The 17,651-nt window shown below is 42.2% G+C and overlaps 1 protein-coding gene across 1 annotated transcript in view; it reads left to right on the top strand.

The window, feature by feature from the left end:
• The first annotated feature begins 1,636 nt into the window (after positions 1-1,636).
• The window catches only part of LOC130038140 (probable ribonuclease ZC3H12B), a 94,900-nt gene continuing 78,885 nt past the window's right edge, over positions 1,637-17,651 (top strand). Inside the window, exon 1 of the mRNA XM_056130052.1 lies at positions 1,637-2,334. Within this exon, the coding sequence (XP_055986027.1) occupies positions 1,724-2,334 (611 nt within the window). The 5' untranslated portion in view covers positions 1,637-1,723. The remainder of the gene's footprint in view (positions 2,335-17,651) is intronic.

Here is a 17,651-nt window from a genome sequence, read left to right as displayed (position 1 = left end):
GCATGATCTCTACACCCTTGAGAAGTGATTCCAATACCCTGCATTAATATGCTTTCTCAAATGTCCTTGCACCTTATGCAAGTTGAGTTTTTTTTGCTTTTATTCAGCAATTATAATAAAGATTGGGCTACACTAGCATGCGACAGGGTCAAATGGAGACGTTACTGGCACCCACTTGAGCAAATCTGCGATTAACGGGAAGTCAAGTGATCAAGTGATCAAGTATAATAAAGAAGCTGTCAATATGATTCATGTCACACATTATAACACACCCTCCATCTGAACATCTACTTCTCCCCACCGTTATCATATTCACCCCTCACAAATACACCTCCTGCCTTTGCTAAGCTCAGTACTGTAGACCGGTTTGGAGGTTCTGTTGCATCTGGCTGTTTGTTATTCCCTTACTAATTTCCATTATATACCACATTTGAGAGGATCATTCTGGGTCCTGAGCAACAGTACAGTGGGTAGGACGTCTGCTATACTATTTAATCTCCAGCATCCCAGATGGTCCCCCAAGCCCCAATGGGTATGGCTCAAAGGACAAAAGTGAGAGATAGAGAGAGGGAGAGCGAGAGAGGGAGATCATATCTATCCCTCTCATTGAGATATTTTATTCAACATGGTATCCTTCAGTTCCATCCAAAAAAAACTTCAAAATTCCATATTTTCTTACCACTGCATAGTGTTGTATTGTGTGTATATGTGTGTGTGTAGATGGATAGATAGATAGATAGATAGATAGATAGATAGATAGATAGATAGATAGATAATTTATCCATTTATCTGTTGTTGAACATTTGGGTTGCTTCTTATTATGATCATTTTAATAATATTTCTTCCAGTATATCTTCCCATTTCTTTGTGCCTTCTATTTCTTTTAACAATATTTTAATTTTAACTATTCTCCCATTTTTTATGATTTTGAGGTCAGGGGCTACACCAAGAGTTGCCCAGAGCTGTATTCTGGTTCTGTGCTCAGGAATCAGTCCTGGCAGGGCTTGGGGGAACCATTTATATGTGGTGTTGGGTTTCAAACCCAAGTCTGTGGCATGCAAGACATGTATTTTCTCTCTGTCTCCCCCATTTTATACTTTTGATGATATTATAAATACGATTATTTAATTGATGTCCTTTCCTTCCAACTCATTGTGTTGTTAAAATGCAATATATTTAGATGTATTGAGTTTTAATTCTTCCACTTTACTGGGGTCATTATTTCTAGTAGTTTTTTTTATAGTTTTAGAGGGAGGACTTTTTAATTTTTTCTCTTTTTTTTCGTTTGTAGGGACTCTTGCCATTAACCACACCCAGCAGTGTTCAGGGCCTACTCCTAGATCTGTGCTCAGGGATTACTCTGGTGATGCTCAGAGGACCATAAGCAGAAACTTAAACCCTCTATCATGTCCTGGGCCCCAAGGAGAGACTTCAAATTTAAGCTTAGATCACTATGAGCTGAAAAATAAAATGTCAGCCAAGCTTTAGTTTCTTAGGAAGAAAAGTCTGTATTCCAAATGATTTTCTAGAATTTTTCTAAACATGATTGTGGTGCATATGTTTATTTGTAGGAACTGGAAACACCTGGACATGCCAAATCATACCATCTCTTTCACCATTATCACCACTGCATTGTGACACAGAGGGATGCTGCTATACGAAGATTCCAAGCGGGCTAAAGAGAAAAAAAGCTGATTATACCTGAGACTTCCCTCTGAACGGGATGACGGCCACAGCTGCAGTGGAGACACCAAAAATGGAGAAGAGTGCCTATAAGGAAGAGAAGTGTCAGGCTAAGCAGAAGAACACAAAGCAGGACAATGCTGAGCTTGAAGAATGGATTAGCTCTGAAAGTGATCCTGAACAGACAAGCCTCAAGAGCAGCAAAAACAATGACTGCAGTTTCCAACCTGAAGATTTTCAGCTGAAGAAAAAGGCGATTCCCTCCAAACCACACCGCCAACTTTGTAGATCACCTTGTCTAGATCGTCCAAGCTTCTCCCAGAGCAGCATTCTACAGGGTGGGAAACTTGACTTGGAAAAGGAATACCAAGCTAAGATGGATTTTGCTCTAAAGTTGGGCTATGCAGAGGAGCAAATTCAATTAGTGCTCAACAAGCTGGGTCCAGAATCCCTTATTAATGATGTTTTGGCAGAGCTTGTAAGGCTGGGGAACAAAGGTGATTCAGAAATGCAGGTCAACTTGAGTCTGTTAGTACCTCGGGGGCCCGGTTCAAGAGAAATTTCAAGCCCTGAACTGTCTCTTGAAGATGGAATGGGAAACACTGACAATTTGAGGCCAATTGTCATTGATGGAAGTAATGTGGCAATGAGGTAAGATTAGTAATATTTCTCTTTCTTTAAAATAATTGCTCTAAGTTCATAGAAATCATTATCCTTTTCAAATCTCTGAGAGGCCCCTGGTTTTTGTCTATGTCTCATTCTCCTCCATTTGAACAGAGGCTAAAATTTTCTTATTCTGGAATTTTCTTTTCCCTTCAAACCGTTGCCAATTTGTTTTCAGGTGTTCTGAAATAAATTTAGATACAAATGATTGTTGACATAAAATGCTGCTCTCACAATGTCACCTGGGGACTAAATTGGAATCTAGAGTCATTCTTGTCAATCTACCAAACTTGTATCTTACTGCTCGTCTTTGTGATCTTGCTGCCCTTCTATTTGATCACATATCTCATACTTAGCGCATTTAGATTTCATGCAAATTATGCTTATATTGGGGGTACACTAGTTGGGGTACAAACTTCATGACATTTCCCAGTCTATAAGTGATCTCTTCCTGATCATCCTACCCTTCAAAATGTACAAATCCCACAGTACCACCTGATTTTGCTAATCCCAATAATATTTCAGAGTACCTTTCATAGGCTTAAAAACAGTCCTCTAACTATGGACATATTCTAATTCCTGAAACCTGTGGCTATGTTCTGACAACGTAAATGGGACTTTGGGGATGTGATTAAGTTAAGAATTAAGAGATTAAAATAGGAAAGATCATTCTGTACTATCAAGATGGGTTCAATGTACATAAAACAAGGACTTTTTTTAAATAGAAAACAAGGATTTTTATAAGGGAGGAGGCTGCAGGATTAAAAAGAATAGTAGGAGTTATGACCACAGAATAAAATGTTTGTGGCAATATACGAAAGGGGCCATGAGCCAATGGATCATGTGACCCTTATAAGTTGAATAAGACAAGGGAACGAAGCTTTTCTGGAGCATGTAGGAAGAAGACAGCATTGTCCAGACCTTTATTTTAGACTTCTAACTTTAGGAAAATTGATTGGCTTAAGATACAATATATGTGGTGATTTTCTACAATATCAATAAGTATACAGAATCAAACATTGCTTCATACAGTATCAGATATAGAGACAGAGATATAATCATATCATAGAGCCTTAGAAATGTTTTCTCTTGTCTCCAAAGAAGTTGTCACCCAGCTTTGATTAAAAAATCCCGGCTATTGTAAATTAAGGAGCCTAAAATATTTTTTTAAATTATCAGTGATCAGGAGCCCGTTTTTCCTATTCAGTTAATCATTTATTAATGAACCTGATAGTATTCTTAGAACTTATATAATCAGAGCAAAGTAAAAAGCCTTAGACTGATAGGTTTCTCTAATTTAACTATCCAACTGTCTTAGATAAGACAGACCCCCTCCCTTGTTTCATCAATAGCACATGCCACAGAATCAGATGCTCCCCAGGGATACAAAAGGATTGAGGGTGGGACATTGCTCATGAAATATACCATTGTATGCAGGAGTTGATTAACATGCTATATAGAAATACACTTGAACATTAACTATAATTTTAACAGATGGGAGAACTAGAGCTCAGCAAGTTTGATTGACTTCCTAAGAGTGTTTGTTATAGCTCCTAGGTAGCAAATTGAAGACATGCATTTAAAACCCGTGACTTCAAATGGATGACATAAAACTAACATTTCTCAATACCTATGCTATTCTATACACATATATAATTTAATAATCACTTTTATATATGCAAACTAGAATGAATTTGGTTCAGATTTAGTTTCTTCTATTTTTTATTAAGATAATATTGTTTACAACTGCATTGATGTTTATGTTTTGATGTACAATGTTACTGTATCACAACAATCAACCAAAACCCCACAAATGTCAGAGTCACAGGGCTTTGATTTTATCAGACACTGGATGTTTCCTTGCTTTGCTTCTTTGCATACCATAAATGAGGAACTCAACTCACATTTTCCAATACCCTCTATCACTTGCTCTACTTAGTGTAACACCCCCTGGTTTCATCCAAGTTGGAATAGTATATCATATTTTGTGTGTGTGCATGTATGTATATATATGTATATATGAATATATATCATATACGTGTGTATATATTATATTTGTGTATATGTATGTATATATATCATTATCCAATCATCTCTTTGCGGGTATTTGTATTGTTTCCACATCTTGGCTACTACAAATATCACTGAAATTAAAATAGGTATGTATATATTTCAAATTAATATGTATTTTTTCATTCTTGAGATAGATGCCAAAGTGTGGAATCACTGGTTTATATTTTAATTCCAGTTTTTTAAATATTTTTTCTGTTTTAAATAGAAGCCGAGCCAGTTAACTATCCCACTATTAATGAGAATTCTTTTATGCTGCATTCCCAAAGCACTTTTTCTCAGTGGCATAAAGAAGTAATATCTCATTGCCCTTTTGATGTACAATTTTCCAATATTCAGAGATGGTAAACATACCTTCTCTTCTTTGAGGAAACTTCAAAAGTCTGAACAACACTTCCCTGCATTTTTATGGTGTTACTTGTGTTGACTTTGTATTTTTTTTTCGGGCATTGGCCCTTGTCAATTGTGTGCTTATTAATATGTTCTCTCATTCAATAGGGCATCTATTTTAATCACAATTTCTCTTTGTTTTTTATTTGGGGCCACAATTGGTGGTACTCAGGGCTTACCCTGGGTTCTGCATTCCTAAACCAGTACTAGCAGTGCTCAGGGGGCTGTAGGGATAAAGCCTCGGTTGGACTCACACCAGGCAGAGCCTTGTCCACTGGACTATCTCAATGGCCCCTGTCATTTATGTTTTATTAAAGGAACTTGCTTCAAAAGTCATTCAAACTTCAGTTTCAGGCATACAATGTTCCACTACCATTGTTAAACATCCCGCCACCAATAAACCCAGGTTTCTCCCACACATCCACAGCCTGTCTTCTTGAGAGGCACATTTAAGATTGGCTGGCTCATGTTTTCACTGTTGAATCTGTGGTTTAGATATATAATTCCTTTCCACAACTACCCAAGGACCTTGATCTCTACCCCTTGTTACTTCTCTTCGACTTCTTGCTACCATCTCCGTTCCGTTACTTAACGGACTTTCTTCTTCCTATATCCTGGGGTGAAGAGTGAAGAAGTTATCCATTCTTTGATATCTTGCATTCCCTTGTCCAGCACTACAGATAAATGAGGTCATCCTGTGTTTGTCCTTCTTCTGGCTTACTTCATTTAACATGATATCCTCCAATTCCGTCCAAGTCGCCGCCAATTGCATGGTGTTGTCATTATTTTCAGATGCACAGTATTCCATGTGACATATCTTTGTGTTTCACTTCTGTCTTTCTTCTGGACACCTAAATTTATTCCACCTCTTAATTATTGTACTAAGTGCTGAAATTACTAATTGTTTCCATTGTGAATGAATTTCTATTTTTGCTTTTGTGTTTTACTACCCAGAAATAGCACTACTGTGTCGTGTGACAGCTCAATTCTTACTTTAGAGGGATTTCGAAGTGATTTTCCATAAAGGTTAACCAGACAACGTTTTCATCATCAGTGGATCACTGTTTCTTTTTCTCCACGTTCCCACCAACACAGAATGTTCTCAATATTTCTGATAATGTGCCATTTTCACTAGTGTGAGATAGTCAACCTGGTCTTGATTTTTAATTCCCTAATAATAAGTGATGTTGAGGCTGGAGCGATAGCACAGCCGTAGGGCATTTGCCTTACAAGTGGCCAACATGGCCGACCCGAGTTTGATTCCTCTGCCCCTCTCAGAGAGCCCGGCAAGCTAAAACAAAGCCTATCTTTATTATTCCAGTATAAGGCTGATATAATTACTGTGGCTTTAGACTATAGTTTCAAATTAGGAGGTAACGAAATACCTCCAAGGTCCTTATTTTCCAGTGTCCACTCAGCATTTTTTCTTTATTTTTTTTATCTTTTTGGGTCACACCCAGCGTTGCACAGGCGTTACTCCTGGCTCATGCACTCAGGAATTACTCCTGGCAGTGCTCGGGGGACCATATGGGATGCTGGGAATCAAACCCCAGTCAGCTGCGTGCAAGGGAAATGCCCTACCCGCTGTGCTATCGCTCCAGCCAGTATTCAACGTTTCTTTTGATTCCATACAAATTTTATTCATGACTGTTGTAATTCTTTAAAATTTTCATTTGAATTTGAAGGGGAATCATGTTGAATCTCGATTTGCTCGAGCGGGCCCAGTAACGTCTCCATTGGAGACTTTGTTGTTACTGTGTCTGGCATCTCGAATACTCTCAGTAGCTTGCTGGGCTCTCCGAGAGGGGCGGAGTAATCGAACTCGGGTCGGCCATGTTGGTCGCTTGTAAGGTGAACGCCCTACCCGCTGTGCTATCGCTCCAGCCACTATTCAACATTTCTTTTGATTCCATACAAACTTTATTCATGACTGTTGTAATTCTTTAAAATTTTCATTTGAATTTGAAGGGAAATCATGTTGAATCTATATAACAAAATTTAGGTACAATGCTCATTTGGACAATATTGATTCCTCCCCTACGTGAACATGGAATATTTTTATCATTTATTAGGTCTTCTATCAATTTCTTAGGTGATTTAATGTTTTCGTGATGCAGATGCCCACCTCTATTGTTGATTCCTAGAAACTGATGGGTTAGGAAACTATGTTGAATTGAACAGATTGTTTAACTGCATTTCCCTCTGATCTATTATTTGCATATAAGAATGCAACTAATTTGATTGGTTGTTCATTGTTTCTAGGACCTTTTAGGAGGGGGTTGTTTAAGTGCCTTCTCTGCATAATATCATGTAATCTGCAGATAGTGATAATTTGGCTTTTTCTTTTCCCAACTTGTGTCCCTTTGATTTCTTTTTCTCGACTGATTGCAATAGCAAGCGCTTCAATATTGTTTTTTATAAAGTGGACATGTTTTGGGTGAATGTGATATCACAGGCAATACTTTCAGCTTTTCACCATTTACCATGATACTAGGTATGGGGTCATTATAAATTGTCATAACACTCAGTTTGGGGTGGGGTTTTTTTGGCTCCATTTTAATTTAATGTTTTTAATAGGGCTGGAGCGATAGCACAGTGGGTAGGGCGTTCGCCTTACAAGCGGCCAACATGGCCAACCCGAGTTCGATTCCTCCGCCCCTCTCGGAGAGCCCGGCAAGCTACCGAGAGTATTCGAGATGCCAGATACAGTAACAACAAAGTCTCCAATGGAAACGTTACTGGGCCCGCTCGAGCAAATCGACGATCAACGGGAGGGCCTTTACCTTACCTTTACCTTTAATTTAATGAGAGACCAGTTACAGTTCATGATTGAGTTTCAGTCACACAGTATTCCAAAACCCATTCCTTCACCAGTGCACATTTCCCACCACCAATGTCCCCAGTTTTCCTCCCACCCATTGGCCCCACCCTCTTACACCCACAACCTGCCTCTATGTCAGACACTTTTCTTCTCTTTCTTATTTATCTTTTAGGAACTCTGGTTTCCAATACTGTTACTAAAAGGGTATCATGCATAATACTTTACCTCTTTTCAACATTCAGTTTGGGCCAAAAGCAATCATTTCTAACTATCATTATCACAGCGGTCCCTTCTCTGTCTTAACTACAGTCCCCTCCCACTTTGCAGCAAGCTTCCTATGATGGCCCAGTTTTTACTGACTCTAGTTTCTACTGTTCTATTATTCACATAATATTTTTAATGTCCCGCAAATGAGTGAAATCATTCTATGTTTTCCCACTATCTCTAACTGATTTCACTCAGCGTGATATTCTGCATGTCCTTACATGCATAATAAGCAAACTTCATGACTTCATTTTCCCTAACAGTTGTGCAATTTTCCATTATCTAGTTGTAACATATATTCTTTATCCACTCATCTGTTCTCGGGTACTTCAACTGTTTGCAAGTTATGGATATTGTGAGTAGTGTTGAAATGAAATGAGCAGTTCAGATAACTTTTATCTGTGTTTGTGGTCCCGTGGGCTATATTTTCAGAGGAGTTATCGCTGGGTCATATGGAAACCTAATTTCAAGTTTTGTAAGGAATATCTATATGTTTTCCAGAAAGACTGTACCAACTAGCATTCCCATCAGCAGTGAGTTAGAGTCCCTTTTTCTCCACATCCACATTAGCATTTCTTGTGCTTTTTAATATTTGGCATTCTCTGTGTCATGAGGTGATGATAAGTCATTGTTGTTTTTGTTTACCTCTCCTCGATAATTAATCACTTATTCATATGCCTGTGGATACTTATATTTCTTTGTGAAGAAGTTTCTGTTCATTCAGATTTCCCAAAATATTTCCAGACTTTGGCTATTGTGAATAGTGCTTCAATAAACATAGTACTGTACAGGGCATTTTTGCTATGAGGTTTTGGGCTCTCAGAAGTGGTATTGCTGGATCAAATGGGAGCTCAATATTTAGTGGTTTTGAACAATGGCCAAATTGTTTTCCAAAAGGCTGGACCACCTGGCATTCCCACCGAAACTGAATGATTTTCCCTTTCTACCCACATCTGCAGCAACACTGATTGTTATTGTACTTTTAGATGTGGACCAGTTTCTGTGTTCTGAGATGACACATCCTTGTTTGGAGTTGAATCTACCTAATAATTAGTGATGTTGAGCATATTTATGTGCTTTGAAAAAGAGGCATTGAGTGGTTATCATGTTCAGTCTATAGTCTATTTTCAGCAGATATGTCTCATCCTGGGAGGATCCTCCCAACACCCTTCACTTTGTGCTCCCCTCTCTATCTGAACTGCCTTCTCCCTCAGCATGTGCGGCTGGCCTCCAAAGCCATGCAGCGAACCTCCTGGTACTTATCTCGGCTATTCTTGGTTGTTAGTCTCCCAATTTATTACTTTATATTCCCCAGATAAATCAATCTTTCTATGTCTGTCCCTCTCTTTCTGATTCATTTTGATTAGCAGGATACTTTCCATGTAGTACCACTTGTATGTAAATTTCATGACTTCATCTTTTCTAACAGCTGCATACTACTCCATTGTGTAGTTGAAGAAACCAAAGTTTCTTCAACTAGTCATCTGTTCTCGGGCAATCAGGGTTTTTTTTTCCAGATTTTGGCCATTGTGAATAGTGTGGCAATGAAGATAGAAGTGCAGATGTCATTTCGACTGTAATTTTTTGCCTCTTTGGGATATATTCCCAGGAGTGGTATTGCTGGTTCAAATGGGAGCTCAATTTATAATTTTTTGAGAATCATCCATACTATTTTCCACAAGGGCTGAACCAGTCGGCATTTCCACCAGAAGTGGAGGAGAGTCCCTTTCTCACCACATCGGCGTCAACACTGGTAGCTTTTGTTCTTTTGGATGTGGGCCAGACTCTGTGGTTTGAGATGATATCTCATTGTTGTTTTGATCTGAAACTCCCTTTTGATTAGTGATGTAGACCATTTTCTCATGTGCCTTTTATCTATTCGGATTTCTTCTTTGGAAAAGTTTCTGTTCATTTCATCACCCCATTTTTTGATGAGGTTAGGTGTTTTCTTCTTGTACAGTTCAACCAGTGCTTTGTATGTCCTTCATATCAACCCTTTATCAGATGGGTATTGGGTAAATATCATTTCCTCTTCTGTATATTGTCTTTGTATTCTGGTTATTGTATCTTTTGAGGTGCAGAACCTTCTTAGTTTAAGATAGTCCCATTTGTTTATCTCTGTTTCCACTAGGTTGGTCAGTGGAGTGTCGTCTTTGAAGATACCATTAGCCTCAATATCCTGGAGGGTTTTATCGACCTTGTCTTCAATGTATCTTATGGATTTTGGCCTGATGTTGAGATCTTTAATCCATTTTGATCTGACTTTTGTGCATGGTGTTAGGTCGAAGTCTAAGCCAATTTTTTGCATGTGGTTGTCCAGTTATGCCAGCATCATTTGTTGAAGAGGCTTTCCTTGTTCCACTTCACAATTTCTTGCTCCCTTATCAAAGATTAGATGTTCATGCACTTGGGGTTGTGTGTACGAATATTCCAACCTGTTAGATTGGTCTGTGGCCCTGGCTTTGTTCCAGTCCCATGCTGTTTAATCATTACCGCTTTGTAGTAGAGTTTGAGGTTGGGGAGGGTAAAGCTTCCCCATGTCTTTTTCCCAAGGATTGCTTTAGCTATTTGTGGGCGTTTGTTGTTTCATATGCATTTCAGGAGTGCTTGATCTATTTCTTTGAAGAATTTCATGTGTATCATTATAGGGATCATGTTGAATCTGTTTAATGCTTTTGGGAGGATTGCCATTTTGACGATGTTGATTCTTCCTATCCATGAACAGGGGTGTGTTTCCATTTCCTCCTGTCCTCTTTTATTTCATGGAGTAGCGTTTTGTAGTTGACATTTTAGAGATCCTTTACCTCTTTAGTTAGGCTGATCCCGAGGTATTTGATATTCTGGGGCACAAATGTGAATGGGATTATCTTTTTCATGTCACTTTCCCTCTCTCATTATTTGCATATAGGAAGGCCATGGATTTTTGTGCGTTTATTTTATAGCCTGCGACTTTACTGGCTATTGGGTATTGTTATATGGCTTATATGGCTATTGTTTCTAGGAGTTTCTTGGTAGAGGATTTAGGATTCTCGAGATATAGTATCATATCATCTGTGAATAGTGAGAGCTTTATTTCTTCCTTTCCTGTCTGGATACTTTTAATGTCTTTTTCTTGCCTAATCGCAATTTCAAGTATTTCCAGTAATATGTTAAACAGAAGTGGTGATAGTGGGCATCCTTGTCTTGTCCCTGATCTTAGAGGGAAGGCCCTTAACTTTTCCGCATTGAGGATAATGCTTGCCATGGGTCTGTCATAGATGGCTTTGACTATCTTGAGGAAAGTTCCTTCAAAACGCATTCTGGTGAGAGTTTTCATCATAAACGGGTGCGGGATCTTGTCAAAAGCTTCCTCTGTGTCTTTTGATATGATCATATGTTTTTTATCTTTACTTTTGTTGATATGATGGATAATGTTGATTGATTTCCGAATGTTATATCATCCTTGCATCACCGGGATGAATCCCAGTTGGTTGTGGTGTATGATCTTTTTGATGAGTTGTTGGATTCTTTTTGCTAATGTTTTGTTGAGGATCTTCGCCTCTGTGTTCATCAGGGATATTGGCCTATAATTTTCTTTGTTGGTGGTGTCTTTGTTTGCTTTTAGGTATTAGGGAGATATGTGCCTCATAGAAGCTGTTTGCGAGGGTTCCAGTTTTTTTTCAATTTCCTGGAAAAGCTTGAGGAGGACTGGCAAAAGGTCTTCTTTGAATGTTTGGAAGAATTCACTAGTGGACCCATCTGGGCCTGGGCTTTTGTTTTTGGGAAGACTTTTGATTACAGCTTCAATTTCCTTGATATGAATGGGTCTATTCAGGTATCCCAAGTCTCGCTGGTTCAGTCCTGGGAGATTATAGGACTCCAGGAATTTATCCATTTCTTCTAGGTTCTCTTGTTTCGTGGCCTACAGACTCTCAACGTAGTCTCTGATGATCTTTTGGATTTCATTGGTTTCAGTTGTAGTGTCCCCTTTTTCATTTCCTATTCGGTTTATTAGGGTTCTCTCTCTTTCTTTCTTTGTGAGTCTTGCCAGTAGTTTATCAATCTTATTTATTTTCTTAAAGAACCAGCTCTTGGTTTCATTGACCTTTCGGATTGTTTCTTTGGTTTCCATGTCGTTAATTTCTACTCTAAGTTTTATTATTTCTTTCCTTAGGCCAATTTTGGGTTCCTGTTGTTGGTCTTTTTCTAAAATCTTGAGCTGTTTGGTTAAGTTATCTATGTAGGCCCTTCCTTCTTTCCTTAGGAATGCTTGCAACACTATAAATTTTCCTCTTAGCGTGGCTTTAGCTGCGTCCCATAGGTTCTGGTAGCTCGTGTCTTCATTCTCGTTTGTTTTCCAGGTATCTTTTGATTTTGTCTTTGACTTCCTTCCTGAGCCACTCGTTGATTAACATTGAGCTGTTTAATTTCCAGGTGTTTGATTTGTTTTTTCAATGTCTTTGTGTGATTCACTTCTATCTTGAGCTCATCGTGGTCTGAAAAGATTGTTGATACTACTTCTATCTTCCTGATTCTATTGAGGTATGGTTTTTGGCCTAGCACGTGGTCTAATTTGGAGAATGTTCCGTGTGCACTGGAGAAGAATGTGTATTCTTTATTTCTTGGGTGTAAATCCCTGTATAGGTCTATTAGGCCTCTCTCTTCTAGTTCTTCCTTCAAAGCCAATGTTTCCTTGTTGGGTTTTGTTCGTGTTGATCTATCCAGAAGTGATAAGGCGATGTTGAAGTCTCCAACTACTAATGTGTTGCTAGCAAAGTCCTCCTTAAAATCTGTTAGCAGTTGTTTTAAGTACTTAGCTGGTCCCTCATTGGGTGCCTATACATTTAAGAGTGTGATTTCTTCCTGTCGTACGTATCCCTTGATAAATAGAAAATGGCCTTTGCTGTCCCTTCTAATATTTTTCAACCTGAAGTTTATGTTGTCGGATACTAGTATGGCCACCCCAGCTTTTTTGACGGAGCTGTTTGCTTGCAGGATTCTTTTCCATCCTTTAACTTTGAGTCTGTGTTTTCTCTGATTGTTCAGATGAGTTTATTGTAGACAGCAAAATGTTGGTTTCAGTTTCTGGATCCATTTTGCCACTCCGTGTCTCTTGATTGGTGCATTTAGACCATTGACATTGAGAGAGATTATTGTTATGGGGTTTTGTGCCATCTTTCTGTAGGGGTTGGTTGTGCTTATAAGTGTTTTCCTTCTTATCTTACAGGAGCCCCTTTAATTCTTCTTTTAGATTTGGTTTTGAGTCTATGAAGTTCCTGAGCTGTTGTTTATCTACAAAATGGTGTATCGTTCCATCAAGTTTGAGTGAGAGTTTAGCTGGATAATGTATTCTTGGTGAGGCGTTCATTTCATTGAGTTTTTTTTCACTATATCTCACCATTGCCTTCCGGCTTAGAGGGTTTCCTCTGATAGGTCTGCTGTGAATCTAAGGGGTGCTCTTTTGTATGTGATTTCCTTCTTTGACTTTGCTGCTTGTAGTATTGTGTCTCTGTCCACAGCATCCATCGTTCTGACTATGATATGCCTTGGAGTGTGTGTATGTGTGTGTGTGTGTGTGTGTGTGTGTGTGTGTGTGTTTAGGGTCTCTTTTAGCTAGCACCCTTCTGGCTCCATGGACCTGGATGTCTGCATTCTTTTTTTTTTTTTTTTTTTTTTAATTTATTTATTGAATCACTGTGGGAAAGGTTACAAAGCTTTCAGGTTTATGTCTCAGTCATGCAAATATCAAACACATTTCCCTTTACCAATACTTATTTTTTACCATGAAGAACCCCAATAAAACCCCACCCCCCACCCCTCCCCGTCCCTGTGAAGCAGATGAATTCTAGTTAACACTCTATCTGCTTTGATTAGATTCATTGTTTCAATAAAAGATTCACCACTATTATTTAGAGTTTACGCCCCCCCCCCAATCAGACATGCTGAAAAAGCATTGTGAAGTGATTTGCTTTCTACGGCTGGGTTCAAGAATTAAATGTTGGTTTTGGATTTCTGCTCTTTTACCTATTGACCCTGGAAGTATTTCTACTGAAAGTCAGATAGTTAAGAAATTGGTTTCTGTGTTCTGGAGTCCTGGCCGTGCTGGAGAGCCGCTCGCGGGGGGCAACCGGTGGCCTCGGTAGGGCGTGAAGGGCGGACCGAAACGCCCCCCTTCCCATGAGGTTTTAGTCGCCCCCACACTCCCGGCTCATACCTGCTGTCCACAAGGCTCCCATGTGGCCGCCATCTTTCTTTCCAAAGAGGAGAGGGCGAATGGGGCAACACCCTTTCCCCTCCGGCAGACTTGATGGCCTGGATCAATGCAGAGTCCGTTCACTTTTCTGCTCCAAGCTGCTGGGTTCTGCATTAAGTCCTTGTGCTTCTGGGGCCGTGGCCGTGCTGGAGAGCCGCTCGCGGGGGGCAACTGGTGACCTCGGTAGGGCGTGAAGGACGGACCAGAACGCCCCCCTTCCCATGAGGTTTTAGTCGCCCCCACAGCCCCGGCTCATACCTGCTGTCCACAAGGCTCCCATGTGGCCGCCATCTTTCTTTCCAGAGGGAGGAGGGCGGAAGGGAGCAACACCCTTTCCCCTCTGGGCAGAAATGATTGCCTGGATCAACGCATAGTCCTTTCACTTTTGTGCTCCAAGCTGCTGGGTTCTGCATTAGGTCATTGTGCTTCTGGGGCTGTGGCCGTGCTGGAGAGCCGCTCGTGGGGGCAACTGGTGCCCTCGGTAGGGCGAGAAGGGCGGACCGAAACGCCCCCCTTCCCATGAGGTTTTAGTCGCCCCCACACTCCCGGCTCATACCTGCTGTCCACAAGGCTCCCATGTGGCCGCCATCTTTCTTTCCAGAGAGGAGAGGGCGAATGGGGCAACACCCTTTCCCCTCCGGCAGACTTGATGGCCTGGATCAATGCAGAGTCCGTTCACTTTTCTGCTCCAAGCTGCTGGGTTCTGCATTAAGTCCTTGTGCTTCTGGGGCCGTGGCTGTGCTGGAGAGCCGCTCGTGGGGGGCAACTGGTGACCTCGGTAGGGCGTGAAGGACGAACCAGAACGCCCCCCTTCCCATGAGGTTTTAGTCGCCCCCACACCCCCGGCTCATATCTGCTGTCCACAAGGCCCCCATGTGGCCGCCATCTTTCTTTCCAGAGGGAGGAGGGCGGAAGGGAGCAACACCCTTTCCCCTCTGGGCAGAAATGATTGCCTGGATTAACGCATAGTCCTTTCACTTTTCTGCTCCAAGCTGCTGGGTTCTGCATTAAGCCCTTGTGCTTCTGGGGCTGTGGCCGTGCTGGAGAGCCGTTCGTGGGGGGCAACTGGTGACCTCGGTAGGGCGTGAAGGACGGACCGGAACGCCCCCCTTCCCATGAGGTTTTAGTCGCCCCCACACTCCCAGCTCATACCTGCTGTCCACAAGGCACCCATGTGGCCGCCATCTTTCTTTCCAGAGAGGAGAGGGCGAATGGGGCAACACCCTTTCCCCTCCAGCAGACTTGATGGGCTGGATCAACGCATAGTCCGTTCACTTTTCTGCTCCAAGCTGCTGGGTTCTGCATTAAGTCCTTGTGCTTCTGGGGCCGTGGCCGTGCTGGAGAGCCGCTCGTGAGGGGTGACTGGTGACCTCGGTAGGGCGTGAAGGACGGACTGGAACGCCCCCCTTCCCATGAGGTTTTAGTCGCCCCCACACCCCCGGCTCATACCTGCTGTCCACAAGGCTCCCATGCGGCCGCCATCCTTCTTTCCAGAGAAGAGAGGGCGAATGGGGCAACACCCTTTCCCCTCCGGCAGACTTGATGGCCTGGATTAACGCATAGTCCTTTCACTTTTCTGCTCCAAGCTGCTGGGTTCTGCATTAAGTCCTTGTGCTTCTGGGACTGTGGCCGTGCTGGGGAGCCGCTCGTGGGGGGCAACTGGTGACCTCGGTAGGGCGTGAAGGACGGACCAGAACGCCCCTCTTCCCATGAGGTTTTAGTCGCCCCCACACCCCCGGCTCATACCTGCTGTCCACAAGGTTCCCAAGTGGCCGCCATCTTTCTTTCCAGAGGGAGGAGGGCGGAAGGGAGCAACACCCTTTCCCCTCTGGGCAGAAATGATTGCCTGTATTAACGCATAGTCCTTTCACTTTTCTGCTCCAAGCTGCTGGGTTCTGCATTAAGCCCTTGTGCTTCTGGGGCTGTGGCCGTGCTGGAGAGCCGCTCGTGGGGGGCAACTGGTGACCTCGGTAGGGCGTGAAGGACGGACCGGAACGCCCCCCTTCCCATGAGGTTTTATTCGCCCCCACACCCCCGGCTCATACCTGCTGTCCACAAGGCTCCCATGCGGCTGCCATCCTTCTTTCCAGAGAAGAGAGGGCGGTCTGCATTCTTTAACTCTGGGAACTTTTCAGCAATGATTTCTTTGACTACGGCTCTTTCTTTGGGGTTGCCTCCCTGTCCTTCTGGTACTCTAATGATTCTAATGTTGTTCCTCTTGGCGTCATCCCGTACGTCTCTGATTCTACTTAGAGCCATTTTGAGGTCTTTTCCCATTGCTTGTTGTTCCCTATGTGATTTCTGTTGCTCATCTTCAAGCTCACTGTTCCTGTCTTCAGCATTGTTCATCTTACTACTAAGGGCACTTACTGAGTTCTTAATTTTGTCTACCGAATCCTTTATTTGTGACACTTCTTTTTGTAGCTTTTTTTATTTCTTCTCTCATTTCTTCCTGTATTTTCTCGAGTCTCTGTTCTATTGTTTCTTTCATTTCTTCCTTTAGTGTTCTGGATGTCTCCTCCATTGATTCTTTGAGTAGATCCTTGAACATCCTCTGCATTTCGTCTCGGAATTCTTTATCGGAGAGAGCAAATTTGTGGATAACCCTGGTTGAGGATTCGGGACTCTTTTCTTCGTCCTCTCCTTGTAGTGGAGATTTGTTTTTTCATGTTGTTTTGGTTGTCTAGTGGTCAAACCCTGAAATTCACTAGTACTGTTCCCTCTTATCATGGGGAAGGATTCTGGATAAGGTCGGTCGATGGTGATCACTCTTCTCCCCTTGTAGAGTCTGACCATCCTCTCAGGCATTTTTCTTTGGCTTATGACGGGCATCTAGTGAAGCTTTGGAGGAGGTGCTCTTTTAATATTGGGCTTGTACAGCTTCTTTGCGTACTGGCCTTTTGTTAGAATTGGAGTAGGCCAGTGGATTATTGTTGTATTGTAGTTGAGGTGGCCAGAATTTTTTCCACAGATGTAGGTGATAAAGGCTGGGATGAAAGTCCAGAGTGCTGGGAGTGGGAAATATAACTGGCCGCGTGAGCGCCCGCACACCCTGGAGAAGGCCACGCCCACTATCGAGGAGGCCACGCCCACTTCCGAGGAGGCTGTGCCCCTACAGTGGTGGCAATGCCCCCAGCCAGTACAGATGCTTGTTGGGGAGGTGCCGCGACTAGTTGTGCTGGTGCTCGCTGCGGAAGTGGAGGCAGATGCCCCAGTCCGTGGTCCCGGCTGCCTGCAGCAGCTGGTTTTCGGGGTTTCGAGTTGGGGTGGGGAGTGGGCGCCCTGTGGGTTCCTGTTTGGGAGGGGTGGCCGTTGTTTCATCCTTGAAAATGTCTTTAACTTTGTTTTTTTATTTGCTTTTGGTGGTAACCCCCAGCGGTGCTCAGGTATTACTCTTGGCTCTTCACTCAGGATTCACTCCTGGCGGTGCTTGTAGAACCATATGGGGTGCTGGGGATTGAACTTGCATCGGCTGTGTGCAAGACAATTGCCCTACCCACTGTACTATCACTCTGTCTGCTGTCTTTA

This window comes from Sorex fumeus, unplaced genomic scaffold (genome assembly GCF_029834395.1).
Source record: "Sorex fumeus unplaced genomic scaffold, SorFum_2.1 ptg000073l, whole genome shotgun sequence".
In the NCBI taxonomy this organism is placed as follows: Eukaryota; Metazoa; Chordata; class Mammalia; order Eulipotyphla; family Soricidae; genus Sorex; species Sorex fumeus.
Note: the sequence above shows the minus strand (reverse complement) of the source record. Positions and strands in the feature narration are given on the sequence as shown.